This window comes from Cotesia glomerata, linkage group LG7, assembly GCF_020080835.1.
Source record: "Cotesia glomerata isolate CgM1 linkage group LG7, MPM_Cglom_v2.3, whole genome shotgun sequence".
NCBI lineage: Eukaryota > Metazoa > Arthropoda > Insecta > Hymenoptera > Braconidae > Cotesia > Cotesia glomerata.
Genome location: NC_058164.1, coordinates 5,467,847 through 5,484,139, shown reverse-complemented (window position 1 = coordinate 5,484,139; position 16,293 = coordinate 5,467,847). Strand labels below are relative to the sequence as shown.

At 33.1% G+C, this 16,293-nt stretch overlaps 1 protein-coding gene and 1 long non-coding RNA gene across 17 annotated transcripts in view; one reads left to right on the top strand and one right to left on the bottom strand.

Annotated features, from left to right (window-relative positions):
- LOC123268858 (tyrosine-protein phosphatase Lar) overlaps nucleotides 1-16,293 on the bottom strand; it is a 162,885-nt gene that overhangs the window by 30,139 nt on the left and 116,453 nt on the right. For all 15 annotated transcript variants that reach the window (XM_044734260.1, XM_044734261.1, XM_044734263.1 and 12 more), the window contains one exon: nucleotides 4,852-5,034. In XM_044734260.1, the coding sequence (XP_044590195.1) occupies nucleotides 4,852-5,034 (183 nt within the window). The remainder of the gene's footprint in view (nucleotides 1-4,851; nucleotides 5,035-16,293) is intronic.
- LOC123268865 overlaps nucleotides 1,146-16,293 on the top strand; it is a 172,187-nt gene continuing 157,039 nt past the window's right edge. The window contains exons 1-3 of one of the 2 annotated variants that reach the window (XR_006510312.1): nucleotides 1,146-1,325; nucleotides 2,102-2,103; nucleotides 13,558-13,723. This is a non-coding gene — a long non-coding RNA (uncharacterized LOC123268865). The remainder of the gene's footprint in view (nucleotides 1,326-2,101; nucleotides 2,104-13,557; nucleotides 13,724-16,293) is intronic. The other variant, XR_006510313.1, reaches the window with a different exon arrangement.

Genomic DNA, 16,293 nt, shown 5'->3' with positions numbered 1-16,293 from the left:
TATATATATGTATATATGAAATATATATCAAAATGCATGTGGGTACTCAAATGAAAGCTCTTGATGAGCTTAACATCGGGATGAGCTTATATCTTTGAAAATATCAATAGTTAAGAACTGACATTGCTATCTTGTCAACTAATGATATTTTTAAAGATATAAGCTCACCCCGACATTACACTCATCGAGACCTTTCATTTGAGTATCCACATCAATTTTTCATATATTTATATATATTATATATATATGTATATATGAAATATATATCAAAATGCATGTGGGTACTCAAATGAAAGCTCTTGATGAGCTTAACATCGGGATGAGCCTATATCTTTGAAAATATCAATAGTTAAGAACTGACATTGCTATCTTGTCAACTAATGATATTTTTAAAGATATAAGCTCACCCCGACATTACACTCATCGAGACCTTTCATTTGAGTACCCACATCAATTTTTCATACATGTATATGTATATATGAAAAATATATCAAAATCCATGTGGGTATTCAAATGAAAGCTCTTGATGAGTGTAACTTCGGGATGAGCTTATATTTTTAAAAATGTCGATAGTTAAGAAATGACCTTGTATCTTGTGAACTATTAACATTTTTAAAGATATAATCTCATCTCGATGATACACTCATCGAGACCTTTCAATTGAGTACCCACATCAATTTTTCATATATTTATATATATTATATATATGTATATATAAAAAATATATGAAAATACATGTGGGTACTCAAATCAAAGCTCTTGATGAGTGTAACATCGGGTGAGCTTATGTCTTTAAAAACGTCATTATCTAAGAAAGTATAGTGCAATTCAATAAAAGTCATTATTTAATAAAGGAAAATTTTATTTATTTATAGTTCACAAGTCGCGGAAGTCACATAGTGACTGCAAGGTTGTTAGTATTTTTTAACAAATATTATTAAGTAAAAAATTTTTTTATTAATTTAAAATGATAAAATTCTTCAAATTGATTTATTTTGAATAAAATAAATTTTTTATAAGTGTAAAAAAAATTATTAAGCTCGCACAAAGATGAATAAAAATTCTAAAAGCAAAAATATTTATTCATCTCCAATATATAATGTGTAATAAATGTATTTTATTTATTATTCTTGGACGATAGCACCCCAGAGAAAATAAAGAAGAGCTTCTAAGTATACGAGTGAAAGATAGACCTTGGGGAGATGGAGCTCAGGCAGATGTTGAGGCGCCAGACGTAGACGTTTTTCAAAATTTTAACGAAACTTACGTTTGATGGTGGCTGAAAATATTCAAGCGAAGACTCAAGATGGGTGCAGCATGAAGAAGTAAGAGCACACCTGTTATATTTTACACTTTTATTCTCATGCACATTGTTGCGTCCCTAGCACACGTACGCCAGACGCCATTTTTCACTTTTTATTTTTTCGTAATACATTACATTAGATATTTTATGGGACAAGGGACATAGAGACGAGGGAAGGAAAGAAAAAAGAAAAAAGAAAAGAGAACAGAGGGTGTGTATGAATATCGAAGGGGGTCAGGTCGAAGACACGCGAAAGAAGTTAGAGCTGCGTGAGATGCTTGTCAACTATTGCGCTCAACATTTACTACTCCCGAGTTATGACGTCTAGATTGCCTCCAACTCTGAATTATAGTGAGTTTAATTTTTTAGTGCCTTTTTTACTAGTTTTAGTTTACTCGCGTTATCAGTAGTCGGCTGGCGATCTTAGTTTTAGCTCGTCAACTCTCATTTCGCTGCATATTTTTTTCGATAGAAAATTTAGCTTTGTTCTTGTTCTCATTCCACTTGACCTGACCCGATCGATCTGAATTGCGTGGGCCATATATCCGGGCATGTCCTCGGGAATCTTTTTACAGGGATGTAATTCTTTTCGGCGAACGCAGGCTCAAATATAGGGTTTTATTTCCGGTGGAGTGGACCACCAAAGCATTTCTTTACGACAAACTCAGAAATTGCTACTGTCCGTTACGAGTTGCCTGGGGAAGGATAAAAATTACTGGAGCTAGTAACTCGGGATTTACTGCTTACTTCATTTTTTCTTGAAATGCCGGAACTCTAACCTCTAAACTTTCGACTTAGTTGTTTTTTTTGACGAAATAAAAATTTTTTACACTCAAAAAAAATTAATCTATATTATTAAGCGAGTAAGAAAAATTTTGTGTCCAGGATATTCATATGATAAAATCGATTTTTTTAGTGAAATTTAGTGTCATTGCAAAGGTCTTGACTTGAATTTGTGCCTTTTCAAGGTTTCATATCATTCTCACCGATAGTAAATTTATTATGATAAGTACTTAAGCTGCATTCAAAAATTCTCTATCTCTAGATACATGATTAAGAAATGACCTTGTATCTTGTGAACTATTGATATTTTAAAAGATATAAGCTCATCCTGACATTGCACTCTTTGAGACCTTTCATTTGAGTACCCACATCAATTTTTCTTATATTTATATATATCATATATATGTATATATGAAAAATATATAAAAATGCATGTGAGTACTCAAATAAAAGCTCTTGATGAGTGTAATATCGGGATGAGCTTATATCTTTAAAAATGTCAATATTTAAGAAAGTACAGTGCAATTTAACGTAATTAAGAAACGACCTTGTATTTTGTGAACTATTGACATTTTTAAAGATATAAGCTCATCCCGATGATACACTCATCAAGAGCTTTCATTTGAGTACCCACATGCATTTTGATATATTTTTCATATATACATATATATAATATATATATAAATATATGAAAAATTGATACGGGTACTCAAATGAAAGCTCTTGATGAGTGTAACATCGGGATGAGCTTATATCTTTAAAAATGTCAATATTTAAGAAAGTACAGTGCAATTTAACATAATTAAGAAACGACCTTGTATTTTGTGAACTATTGACAAGTTACATCACAAGTTACAGCAGTCACATAGTGACTGCAAGGTTGCTAGTTAAATATTAAAATACCCGTTAAATTTCGAATAGTATCAATAATTGGTGCTTTTAAATTATATTAGCTCAATTTTAACTTTAAATCCCTCGAAATTCCATTCAAAACTACCCAAATAAATCCGCTAACAGTTTAATTGCAATAAATGACTTTCTGTCGAAAATAAAACCCTTTATTATGTTTCAGCGAATAATAACCTTGATATAGGTACTACTTGTGTATGATTACTGGGATAGGATTGCATAATTACGGTAGTATGATTTACCAATAGTCAAATACCAATAATGAAACAGCAGAAGATCGTAAATAAATTACGAATTGGATAGCAAAGCCGATGAATATTTATTAGTTAGGAAAATACCTAGGGAATTAGCATTTCACTGTTGAATAAATGGGATTTAAGTGCAAAATCTGTTGTTTCATATAAACCAGACAATTAAAATAAACGAGAATGAGCTCACTTGCTCTGTAAACATTATCAAAAAAACTAAACTGTTTAATTTCCTTTCGCTAAATAAATAAAACCGATCTATAAATATGTTTAATTAGTTTGTTCTGATAATTATCTTACGGACCATCGACTACAAGTATGGTTACGGACTTTTGGAGAAGTAAACTCTTACATTATATCCAATTAGTTGCCTCGCTGGCGCTCTAAGTACCAACCGAGCCACTTGATTGTTCAATCAACCGCGGCAGATATTCAACAGACTCGATTATTCGAACAATTTAAGGACGTTTTAGTTTACAATTCGGTCCTTTGATGAATGTCAATCCTTGATTAAAATCGAGGAGCATTTTCATATAGAAAAACTAGTATGAATATTTTTACAACCACTTTTGATAACATCGTCAGTACACATGTACAATATTTATATTTTTTTTTATTATCATATGCTGATGGAGAACACTTGATATAGTTAATGCAAAGAGTGTAGAGGACACTTTACTTGGTAGTTTAACAGGAGGCAGTTATAGAGAGTATGTGAAGTGGGTGGTGAGACATGAATTGCGTTAAACAAGATAGATATGTTGGATGTTGTACGTCCCGTATCGCGTGACCACTCGATCATCGCCGTTCACGTTCGCCTCGTGACAGTGACTTACGCTCCCAGTAAATGTAATAAGCAAAAAAATTATTTATGTACAGATCATTTTTTCGAATCGCGTTCAGACACTTTTATTGTTCGCCGCTTCTGCTCTGTTATGCACTTTAAGATATTAAATTTTATCAAATTACAGTGGTTGGATATCCATCTAGCCGTCTGTGTAAAGACAGAATAGGTTGTTTTATTTTTATTTAAATTTATTTCATAATTTTATTTTTTTCTTATAAAAAACACTCTTTAAAATTAGAAAAAAAAATTTTGTTTTTATGCTTGAAAAGTTTGTTTTTTGAAATTTTTATCGGAATTTTTTTCACTATCATCTTTTTAGATATAAAAGAAAGTAGATTTAAGGAAAAAGTTTCCAAAAATTAATTTTTTTGAGTAAACTACAGCCATTTGAATTTTAGTCATTTTTCCGGGAAGGATAGAAATTAAAGTGTCATTTTTTTCAAAATTTTTTCCTATATTCTACTTTTTGGATAATTAAACAAAGGGACAAGAGAAAAAAATTTTTTTTAATACCATGAAAAATGAGTTTTCGAGGTGATAGTACTTTTCCCGATTCATGCTTGTGATATTAAAATTTTACGAATACTTTGACGTGGAATTTTTATAGATACTATTTGGAAGAAAAATTTTTTTATTGAACTATCAACAAGAGAAGGCTTTTAGTGACTTTTTTGTGCTACGATAGGTATTTTTTACAATTTAATACCCGAAATTATATTACAACAGAATAGTTGAAATAAATCATAAAATGTGAAACTTACCAGAGTCTAGGACAGAATATCGATGATTTGACGTGTTGATAGGGACCATATCGCGAATCCAGGAAATTATAGGAGGTGGCGAGCCGATGGCTGTGCAAGATAGCACTGCGTTGTGCCCCATCTCGACAACTTTGGTTGTGGGGGACTGAGTGATAACTGGGAACCCCACTGGGACGTTGTCCGCTGCAACAGATAATAAACAGAAACACAATTATTCACGATTGTATTAACTCTTGGCATAAATCTACCATTTTTCACGGTCCGGAAATGGAAAAGCCTTTTCAGGATGTTTATAAAAATAGAAACATAAAAACAGGAGGTAAAATAAAAAATAAATGATAAAAATAAAAAGAAGGGGAAGAAAGAAGATAAAAATTAAAGTGTACGGTCTGCGCCCAGAAGATTTAGTCCATCGGAAGAAAACTTTTCATCCGTTTATTTTTCTATTAGCATTCGGGGCAGAAAGTTTTAAACTTTTTGTTCGTTTTTATTATTCTCGAAAAACGCCACCGAGGATTACTGGGTATATATATATATGTGTGTGTATTATTCCCAAAGGAGTAAGTACTCTGCAGATGAAGGACAGAAAACTAGTGTCCCGGTCTCGGGTTTCAGTCTGACCATATTATGCAGGATACTACTGCTGGTACGTGACCCCCTGTGGAAATATTTATTATTTTAAATGCTTCTGCAACGACTTACTGCATTTTATACATTTAATACAAGAGATTTCAATTAAATAACACATTTACTTTATTTACCAGTAACAAACTTTCTCGGGGTCAGTCTTCGGAGGTTTAATAATAAAGTTTAACGTTAAATTAATTATAAAAATTATTTCTCTGTTGAAAGAATTTATTATAAAATATTAGTTAAAAAAAAATGTTATAATTTTTTAAAAATAAAACTAATTTTGTTTTAAAACTTATCCCCAAAAACGCCGGAATTTATTATTGTTTAGTAACTTTTCTGTTACACCGATGATTTGATGCCAATTACATCACCGAATAACAACTCAACAATAGAAATAGCCAGCATATCCCAAGATCCCGCTATTCAAGTTGCCTAAAGCAAACTCAGCGTCAAAAGCTCCATACAAAAACTTTGACAATACAGTTATTGTCCATATCTCCACATGTAGCGACCTCAAGATCTCTTTTTACTTTTTTTTTTCTTTTCATTCTTTCTTTATTCTCACGTCTTTCGTCCTGGCTGTGACATTTTTCTTAACGATATCTAGACACTAACATTTTGTACTGACAATTGGGCTTTTTGAAGCTTTCCACACAAACACTGTAATTGCCAAAAATTCTTTAATCATGAATGATTATTATTTTGTTAAAAAAATTTTTTTATATGCCTTAATTTAAATAATTTATATCAGGCCACATTAAAAATTTTTTCATGATAAATTTCAATATTTTAAAGTTATCATAAATTAATAAAAAAGAATAATTTTTACGAAAAAAATAACTATAGACTATTCGTCAAAGTGCCGCAATGAATATTCCGTGAACGGATTGTAAACTCGTACGAATTCGGAGTGAGCTGAGAGTTAATAGCAATTTACAGAACAGAATAATAATTTAATTCGGGCAATGATTTACAACTTTGTTCGGAACTCGGTTCCTCATATTCAATAGACCGGTATGTGTGTTTGCATGAGAATATTCTTGGGTCGGAAGTCACGTCTACGATACGCACTTTACCGTGAAGAGGATCTAAAAACTTCTCGAGGGATGCAGATGTGTCACGCGAGAAACTCATCCGAGGGGACTTTATCCGCAAGTATGAAGGACACGATTGTTTGACTTCCGCCTAAGTCTTACATTCATATATCTTCTTACATACATACATACATACACTTACTTACCTTTCCTCATCCTCAAAGATAACTATATCTTATATATATACGCAAACCGACGAATACATAGTTCTATTGATATTTCAGAGTAAATTTCAGATCTTCTCCCAACATTTATGACTCCGACGTGCTCCGAATATTGTAATTTTTTCAGTCATTACTATTCCTATTATATTTTTTCTTAAGTTTTGCCATCACGCTAAGAATATTAATTTTCTCAGCTCTTGCTTTTATTTTACAAACCATTTTTATTTTATTTTATACATGTACATTTTGTCAAAAGAAAAAAGTACCCTTTACAATTTAAAGCACTGAGCCTTTATTTAATAACTTCCCTACTGTGCAGAAAAAAAAATTCTCTATAATAATGTTTCATACTTTTCAATTACTTTCTTTTATATTTTTATGAATTGAAATATATATATGCAGTTTAGTAATATCGTGACCTTTTATGTTTTTCATTAAAATTATCATGATGAAAAAATTTTTTTTTCTGTTCTATTATTTAATATTCTTTTTTTTTAATAATAATAATTTCATAAATAATTAAATTAACTCTGACGTTTTATCGCTGGGTCATTTATAAAATAAATTTCTCCTGGGTAATTTACATTATTTGTCATAAAAACAGTACTTAATTAAAAAATGACAGAAATTATTTTTCAAGGAATGAAATTTCACACGGAAAAATTTCTAAGTTAAGAAAAAAAGGGAGAGAAATTTTTCATTGTTTATTTTTTTATTGAATACTTGAAAATTAAGCGAAAAATTAGTTGGGTTATATTAATTCATGATATATTGGTATATAAAATAAAAAATTTTTAAGTTTATTAATTAAATTTTTTTATAAAAATTCTAGCTATTTAAAAATTTAACAAAAAATTAATTATTTTGACGGTGAAATTTTTTTATAAATAATAAAATCCAATGAAATATATTAAAAAAAAGAATTTCATTAATATAATTAAATTTTTTAATAAATTAAAATTGACATTACTGTTTTTAATATTCATAATGAATCAAGAATTAAAATACTAATAATTAATAATTAATTGAAATAGAAAAGTTTCTGTTAAATGAATAAAAATAAATTAAACTCACTAAACTAAAAATATTTCAGAATTTTTACAAATTAATTAAATAAAAATTTCATTATTAAAATTAAATCAAATGAAATTGATATTGACATTATTATTTTTAATATTCTTAATAAATTTAAAATTAAATTACTTCAAAATTAAAAATAAAAAATTTTTCGTTAATAAAAAAAATTAAATAACTAAATTCGACCGTCGAGAAAATTGCTTAATTGAAAGCTCTCAGACATCAAATAAAAAATTAAATACTAATATTATGAAACAAAAAAAAAAATTGTTACAGTTGGAACAAAAATAAAAATTTTTCACCTTTATTTAAAAATAAAAACCGACGCTGTCAACATAATAAAACAAACAGCAAAATGTTATTTCGGGCGAATGATATTACATGTATCGATCGGGAAAATAAACTAATTAAAGCCTGAAGCAAACATTTACACGAGTATTTCAAGTAGTAACCAATATATCCAATTCATTTACATTAAGGGATAAATTTCAGCACGCAGCTCTTTGATGAAAAATCTTTTTGCCTCTACAGCCAATATTTGCGCGTCTGTTTGTCATTCTACAAACTTTGTAGTCTCCAAATTTAGCTCTTACTCCATAAATATGATTATAATTATCAATATTATTTAAAAAACAAGTATCTTGAGAGTTCACTGACAAAAAATGATTTAATTAAAAAAAAAAATAAAAATCTAACAAATAAACCGGCAAACTTTTAAATTTCGTGTTTACCTTACGAAGGAAACTCGTGTGTAAACGCAGGTAATGATTTGTAAGCAACCCAGAGAATTGCCAAGACAAATTAAACCCAAGTATTTATTTATATAAATTTTATTTCTTCTTTGAGAAAAATAAAACGCTTAAAAAGTCTTTCAGATAAATTTATCGTTATTTACCACATGGAAAATTATTGTTCCTGTGATTTGAAGCGTAGAATAAACATTTAAGCACTTTATGATGGAAAATATGTATAGTAAATGTTATATATATATATATATATTCTAAAGAGGGGTAAAACTGGGCACAATGCATTCGTGTGTCTGTTAATTCCTCACCCATAAACCCATTAGTCCATTAGTTAATTGATCCAAAATACCGCAGTCGAGGTGAATACGCTACAATGTTTGCTGCTACGATTTCATATAGATATGTATAATAATAAATATATGTATCACTCATTTATTTACATATACATATATATATCGACATATGTATAAACAAACAATAGGGTACGACTCATACTCCCGTAAATACTAACACAAACGCATACGTTTGCTAATGGACGTTGGTTATTTTGATTTCATTCGTTCTGTTTTTGTTTTCACATATGTAGTTCAGTATTTATGAATAAATTGATAACTTGTGTACGGACAAAAAATTAAAAGCGCCATACAGTGACACCGATATGGACAGGAAAAATTTGAAGACAAAAAAACGAGAATTAGCAATAGTTAAATAAATAAAACTTGTTTGAAGAACTGAAATAAATTTATCAGATTAAAAAAAAATTAATTTGTTTAAAAAGAATATAAATATTAGATTTAGGATCAATTAGAAAAATTTTTGAACCAAATAAATTTTTTTAACACCAAGATTAGATTTTTTAATTAAATTTATTTTTTTAGCTAAAGATTAGAAACTTTTGGGCTAAATTTATTTTACTAAATATTTCAAAAAAATTAAAATATAAAATAGATTTCCAAAATAAAAATATTTTTTCCATATTAATTTTCAACAAAATCAATTTATCAAATATTTGAAAAATACTTAATAATTATTTCCCAAGAAATATCTCCACCCACGAAGCAAGTCATTACTTCAAGTGCATGAGTATATTAAAATATAAAAATAAAAATTGTCGGGTCAGAGCGTTTCAAAAAAGAAAATCAGTCACCTTAGAATTCAATCATCAGCGTGGGAGTTTTAAAAGCCCGACTTCGATATGTGAAAGGTGACTCTTTGATACAAAGCCAGCTTTTACACTTTCGCCATTATTATTATTATTTAAATATGGAACGGTTGGGTGCACAGCTCTCCATAATACTCCACTAAGTTCTTCTTACATTTTCATTTTTTCCCATCACATCATCATCATAATCATGAATCATGAATAATAAAAAGGATCGAATCCGACACTTTAAACAATCCTCTTTTTTTTTTTTTTAATTCATATTCTATTATATTCCATTCCATTCTGCTCTGAGCAAAGAACTCTGGCTTGAGGCCCGCTGTCGCATGCACTCGAGCGCGATCGAATCGCGAGCCCTTGACTGAAGGGGTGCCTCCCTCCCCTGGTAGTCCTTTGAAGCTCAGGGATGAGCTTTGGCGTGCAATGTTGATTTCGGGCATTTCCCTCGGAATTCGATTCTCGCAGATGACTGCTCGGCTTACATTTTTCCACATATCGATTATTCGATATTCTCTGTAATAGAAGCTCCCTTCTATTCAGTATATCCCTACACCTACACCTTTAACTTCTACTTCATCCTCTCCTTCTACCCAGAACATAACGATCAAGGATGTGAGTTTTAGTTGATGCCAACATAACGATTCCCGGTCCCTTTATTTCCATTCGGGCACTCACTACGACCATACGTTTTATTCCTCTTCTATTTTCTCCCTTATCCATTTTTCTGTTTTCGGGTGGTCCCTTGTGGGCGGCCAGACATTAGCCGACATTCCTCAAGTCCCCTACGACCCTCCGAACTTTTATCCATCTCAGGGCTCAGATGATGATGCCGACATTCTTGACATTCCTGTTTAGTTCGGCCTTTTGATCACCGCATTCCTCTGACACCTCCTCCCGGAAAATACACACCTCGAGTGAGGTTCGGCTCGTACATAAAAACCCAAACTTTGGGATTGCATCCTCCAAATATCATAAACTTTTATGGTTTTTTTATTTTTCGCCTGGGGCTCTACCCGGGAGATTAATTTTCGCATTATCGAATGCCTGCTCAGGTGGAAAATCTAATCCAATAAATAATAAAAAATTGTCCGGATAATAATTTGAATTTTTATCACAATATAAAATAAAATGAAAGAGAAAGCTTAAGCTTAAAGTATGTAAATATGAGGAATGGTAATAATAGAAAAGACCGATTCAAAAATTTCATTAACACCTACACATCACATAGAACACGCCGGAGATGTCGGTGTCCATACTCGGGAAATTGCATCGAGGTATTAAATTCCCAAACTCGTAACTGAAACCCGGACAACGATACAATGAACAGGATAGGGTGGTCTGTTCCCTGTTCTCTGAACTCTGGACCAGTCTACTAGCTGCCAGCGCTGACAATTGCCAGTTAATGTTGCCGAGAAAGTTCCAATCGACTCTCGGCCTTCCCCGGGATTAAAAATTAACCCGGTGGACCGTGGAAAGCCCCGGGGATCAAAAACTATTTGCTTTATTTTACCCTTCAACATTTACACCCGTATTTATAAATGAAATTTTGATTTTTCTTTCACAATTGTCGCTAAGTGCTGCCTGCATTTTATGGTAATTGGGTTATTAAACTATGTTTATTATCGTCGTCGCTATTTTTAGTCTTCATAAAGCATTATTATTAATTTTATACAAAAATTATTGTTTTAATAATTTAATACGAGCAATCTGCAGTTATTTTTTATGTTTTTTTACGTATTATACATCAGTTGGATGCTTTTGAAACTAATTTAATCAAATTTATCAGAACAAACTTTCAAAAATTTCATATAATAGATTAAATATCACTCAAAAAATATTTAAAACCATCAAAAGACACCAATTAGGATCAAAATCTGTTTAATGACACTAATTTTAACTATAAAACCCCATTTTATGGTACAAAATTTTTCTGATTTGATTAATTAGACATATATATAAAAAAATCAATAGTTATCACCATTTTTACACCAAAAAAAAAAAAAAAAGATTGAAAGTAAGCTCTAAAAGCAAGACACACTTTTCCAATATTAATCTAAAAAAGCTGACGGGTGAGCAAGCATCAAATGTACAATCGTCGAGTCGTATAATTTCATCTACGTCATGTTTGTCTTGCTACTCTTCGCTATTTCCTGTTATCGATGTTCGAGGAACCGTAGCAGGAGTAAGAAATTCACATTTATACCTTCGCCTCGACCTATAACTATATCCAAGAAGACAAGTCCGTTTCATGTTGAATTAGTCTTTAGAGTTTTCCTGAACCGGATATGTCATGTTGATCGGTGGGCCGGATTCCACGCATAAATAGATGCACAATGAAATGATGTCTCTCGGATGAAAACTCATATCCATAAACTAAGAGCCGAGATAGTTCGTTTGAGCGCAAGTACAATAAGAACAAGACCAGGGGAATAGGAATATCAAGACTGGGAGTTTCAGTTCGAGTAAAAGAGACGGCGAGAGCTCCAGAAGGAGTTTGAGGAGTAAATATTGCTAGAGAGTAGAAAGCAGAGCAACTTCTGACAAAGGAATGTTGATTTATTCTCTTGGTTCTGATTTCCAAGCAGCTCATCCTACTCCACTGGATCCACTGTTTTTTTTATAAATTTTTACAGATCTGTCTGCTGCTCTAAGTTACGTTCTGTTTGGCTCAACGTCTTACGCTTTTATGTTATAGACAACTCAACCCTTCCCTTCTCCTTCCTCGGCACTTTCTCGTATATCAGGAAATCTATATGTCTTGTGTCTATGTCTATGTGTATAAATAAGCAGCGAAATGTAAAGGCAAAGGATGCTCTTGGAAGCACTCTTGCGAGCTTGAATAATGTCTGATCTGTAAGTTGAAATAACCGAATACTGCACAGACGGTGAATATAAAATGGAAAAGGAGCTTTAAAATTTTATTATATTGACCTGCTTACTTTTATATTATTTTAAAATAGCTTTAGGTAAATACTCGTCGAAATTTGTGACCTCAGTACGCTGCATTTCAATCTGTCCCACTATACTCGGACTTTTATTCACTTTTTTATATGAACCAAGAATAGAGATAGGTATTATTAATCGCTAAGAGGGAAGATCAATTTTAAACTTACATTAATTATCAATGCATTTAAAGTAAGCATGAGTTTAAGTGGCTTTTAATGTAATAACCGTTGTCCCAATTTCTTTCCGAGAATAAGAGATCGATTGGTGAAAAATTAGCAAAAGCAAAAAACAATCTTTTTGTTCTGGTTTGGTTTTTTATTTTATTTCTTAAATTTTGTGTAGTCTATTGAACTCGAAATTCAAACAAGGTATGAATATACGCGGCTGGCAATAATAATTACCGTTTTCTCCTACGGCAAAAGTGGCAAGCGATTCTTATCCGCAAGCGGCGTTGTCGTTATGTATACCACGAGGAGTTTCGTTTTACAACGGGGTTATCATTTGATCGCGAGACAACACGATATTCCGGGCAGTGAATACCGCGCAGAAAAAGCATTAGGGGTATTGCATCTAAAAGGCGCTTGGAGGACTGAAAAGTGTAATAAATTATGTAGCCCTTCGGTGTAAGAGCAGTTTCTTTTTATTTTTACCAGATGGATATTTTATTGCTAAGGAAACTACGATTAATTTTTTAAAATTCAAATTTTGGTTCAAAAATAAGATAGAAAAAAGTTAATAAAAACTTTTTATTGTAGAAAATTTAATTTTTTACAAAAAAAGCTCTTCCAATTTTTCCGTATCTTCAATATCTAGTCCACAATTTAAATTCCAAACTTCAACAAGCAATTTTTCAGTTAGCCCATTTAAGAATTTTTTTGTTCCAGAAACTAAAGTTGGATAATAATCTGGTTCATTGCATCTCAGTCTAGAGACTACCAAACGTGTCATCGTCGATTCAACGGGGTTGATGTCTACCCGCGTATTTGCATCGTTAGGCTGAAGCCGGTTGTTAAAACCCAGCGTTGGCGCTGAGCTGTCCTGGTGAAAACGGTAAGACATTAGATTCAGCCCGTATCTCGGGGTATAATTTCCAGAGACTTAGCTCTTCTATCCACAACCCACAACCCACCTTATACTTATACCACACCAGCAGTTCCGTGGTACTCGTGAGTAGAGATAGACGAGCTAGACGAGCTCATCACTAAACCTGACAGGGTGGCATCTACCCTCGGCTCATCACAGCGCCGAAAACTCTTCTTGTAACATCCACCCGCGTGCTTTCATCCTCTCTATCTTGAAGGTTTGTTTCTTGGAATATATATACTTACATACATATTACCAAATCTAGTCTCATTCAATGGCGTCTTGCTCAGAAACAGAGCTCTGATAATTAATTTTACGGATCCAGTTTACAAGCGGGCGTGTGCCGCGTAATCAGATTTCCCACTCAAATTGCTGGGGATTGTTGGGTGTCTTGCGAATTATACTAAAATACCATTCTGCGCTACACTCAGCACACATTACACTGTCGCTTTCTCAGAATATGACTGATACTAATTGCAAACTGTTCTTTAAATTAATTTCATAAGAAAAGAAATCATTATTTTTCTCCAAATAAATCTTTTGCGAATAAATAAGCACGCCACCTAGCCAGCAAACAGTAACAAAGAGCAATAAACTTCCCTGGAGTTATGACAATAACAACCTCGTCGAAATAGTTTCGATTGTTAGTAAAAGAGTTTGCCGTAATTGGAAGGGAATCGAGTTTGTTTGTTTCTTTGTTCTGCTGTCACAGATAGGACAAAATGACAAAGCTTGTCAATGTGAATCAGCAACAAAGTGAAAGTAACAACAACCTTTTCACCAGCAAAAACTTACTACTATTACCGGCGGACGGATACTCCGGCGCTGATGCTTTGTGTACGTTAACAGTATTAGCCTGCACTTTACTATACGATAACTTCATTTCATAGTTACGGTCTAATAGGTTTCAACATCAATGATGACAAAACCCGCTTATTATGAATTATGAATTTGCCTTCCCTTTCCCGAGGTTCCCGAGGTTCCTAAGCATCAACCTAACCATCATTTAATTCGCCCTAAACTCCACAGAAGCTTCGCCCAACATCTGAATCCTACAACAGATCCAGTGAGCGGGTTTTCTTCCGAAGTTCTCTTCCGATCAGCAACAACTTCGACTGAGATACAGCTGCGCCAATTGTTCCGCCAAAGTTCCCAGGAAATCTTCCAACATCCAAGTCCAAGTCTCCATTATATCAGAAGCATTGTTACTAATTTATCAGCCGTAGTTTAGCGTATTGATAATATTCGGGTTTAATAATTCCTTACGCTCTGTCTGTACCTGGCCTCGAGTTTAGACCCTGTTCCATCAATGTCCGTTGTCAATGTGTAAGTTCCCTGTGGAGTAGCTCCGCCCCTCCCTCTTTCCCTTTACACAGACGCATATCCACCCCAGGAATTATCCAGTAGACTACGGTGATAATCCATCAATTTGGAATGACTGAATGTAACAAGAATCCCCGGTCAACTGTCTCCTGTCCATCCGGAGGTGGGAAACCACAAGCTCCGGTTTCTCTTCAGCGAATTATAGTTGATTTATCCGTTAGGCTGGGTAAATTATCACCTTACCCCGCGATTCCAACGTGAATCTGCCTGTAGGAAAGCAATACCCCAGTGTTTCATCCCATAGATCATATGATTCTGTTTCCTGAAGCGGTTTGGCATCTCTGTCACGGATATGGGCTCCAACGGGAGGGTGAAAGGTTTTCAGTGCACATACTCGCAGGAATGGTGGTAGTTTGCGTCCTGGTCTTTTACGTTCTTACGTAGATCTGGACGATGCACCTCTTTGGTAAGTGAGCGCTTCTGAAGACAGAGAACGAGGACGGGTCCGGTAGTTGCTTACATTACCATACGAATGGGCTATCGATCCAAGACCTGGAGCCACAGGGCTTCCAGCTACTCTACTTACAGTCTCTGCTAGACTACTCGGTAGTCGTGGCTGCAGTCTCACGATCCAACCCCTTGCAGACCCTGGAAAGGGGACGGAAAAGAGAGAGACTTTTCCGAATTTATGCATCGCTATCCAGCTCATGTCCAGGACGTTAATCATCGTTATTGGCACTTGCTAGTAACCGGTATGGAAATCTCCTTTTAATTCAAACTAATCCATTTAACTTTTAAATACCCATTATTATCACCGCTGACATCATCAAAACTCTCTTGCTGTCTGGGGAATATCAAAACCCCAGCATTTTCGTTTGAAATGTCCAATATTTAACGTTTATGCTCGCCCGAGTATTATTCACTATTCTTATAATGTAAAATTTGACGGATTCTCGGGTTTATATCTTTTAGGGACGCAATACGAATCCGTTGAATTTCTGGTTGGGAGTTAAGAAGAAAGAAATCCGTAGCAAGGGAACATGAAGGAGAAGATGCTGAGAAGGAAAGTTCTACGCTTTTTATTATATATTTCAGAAGCATTTGTATATAGTATTGCCAAGAGTGAGTGGCTCAATGCATAAAAAGAGCTACTGGATGAATGAATTTCAATGGAACTTTTTCTGCATCTAAATATATATATATATAGATGTAGA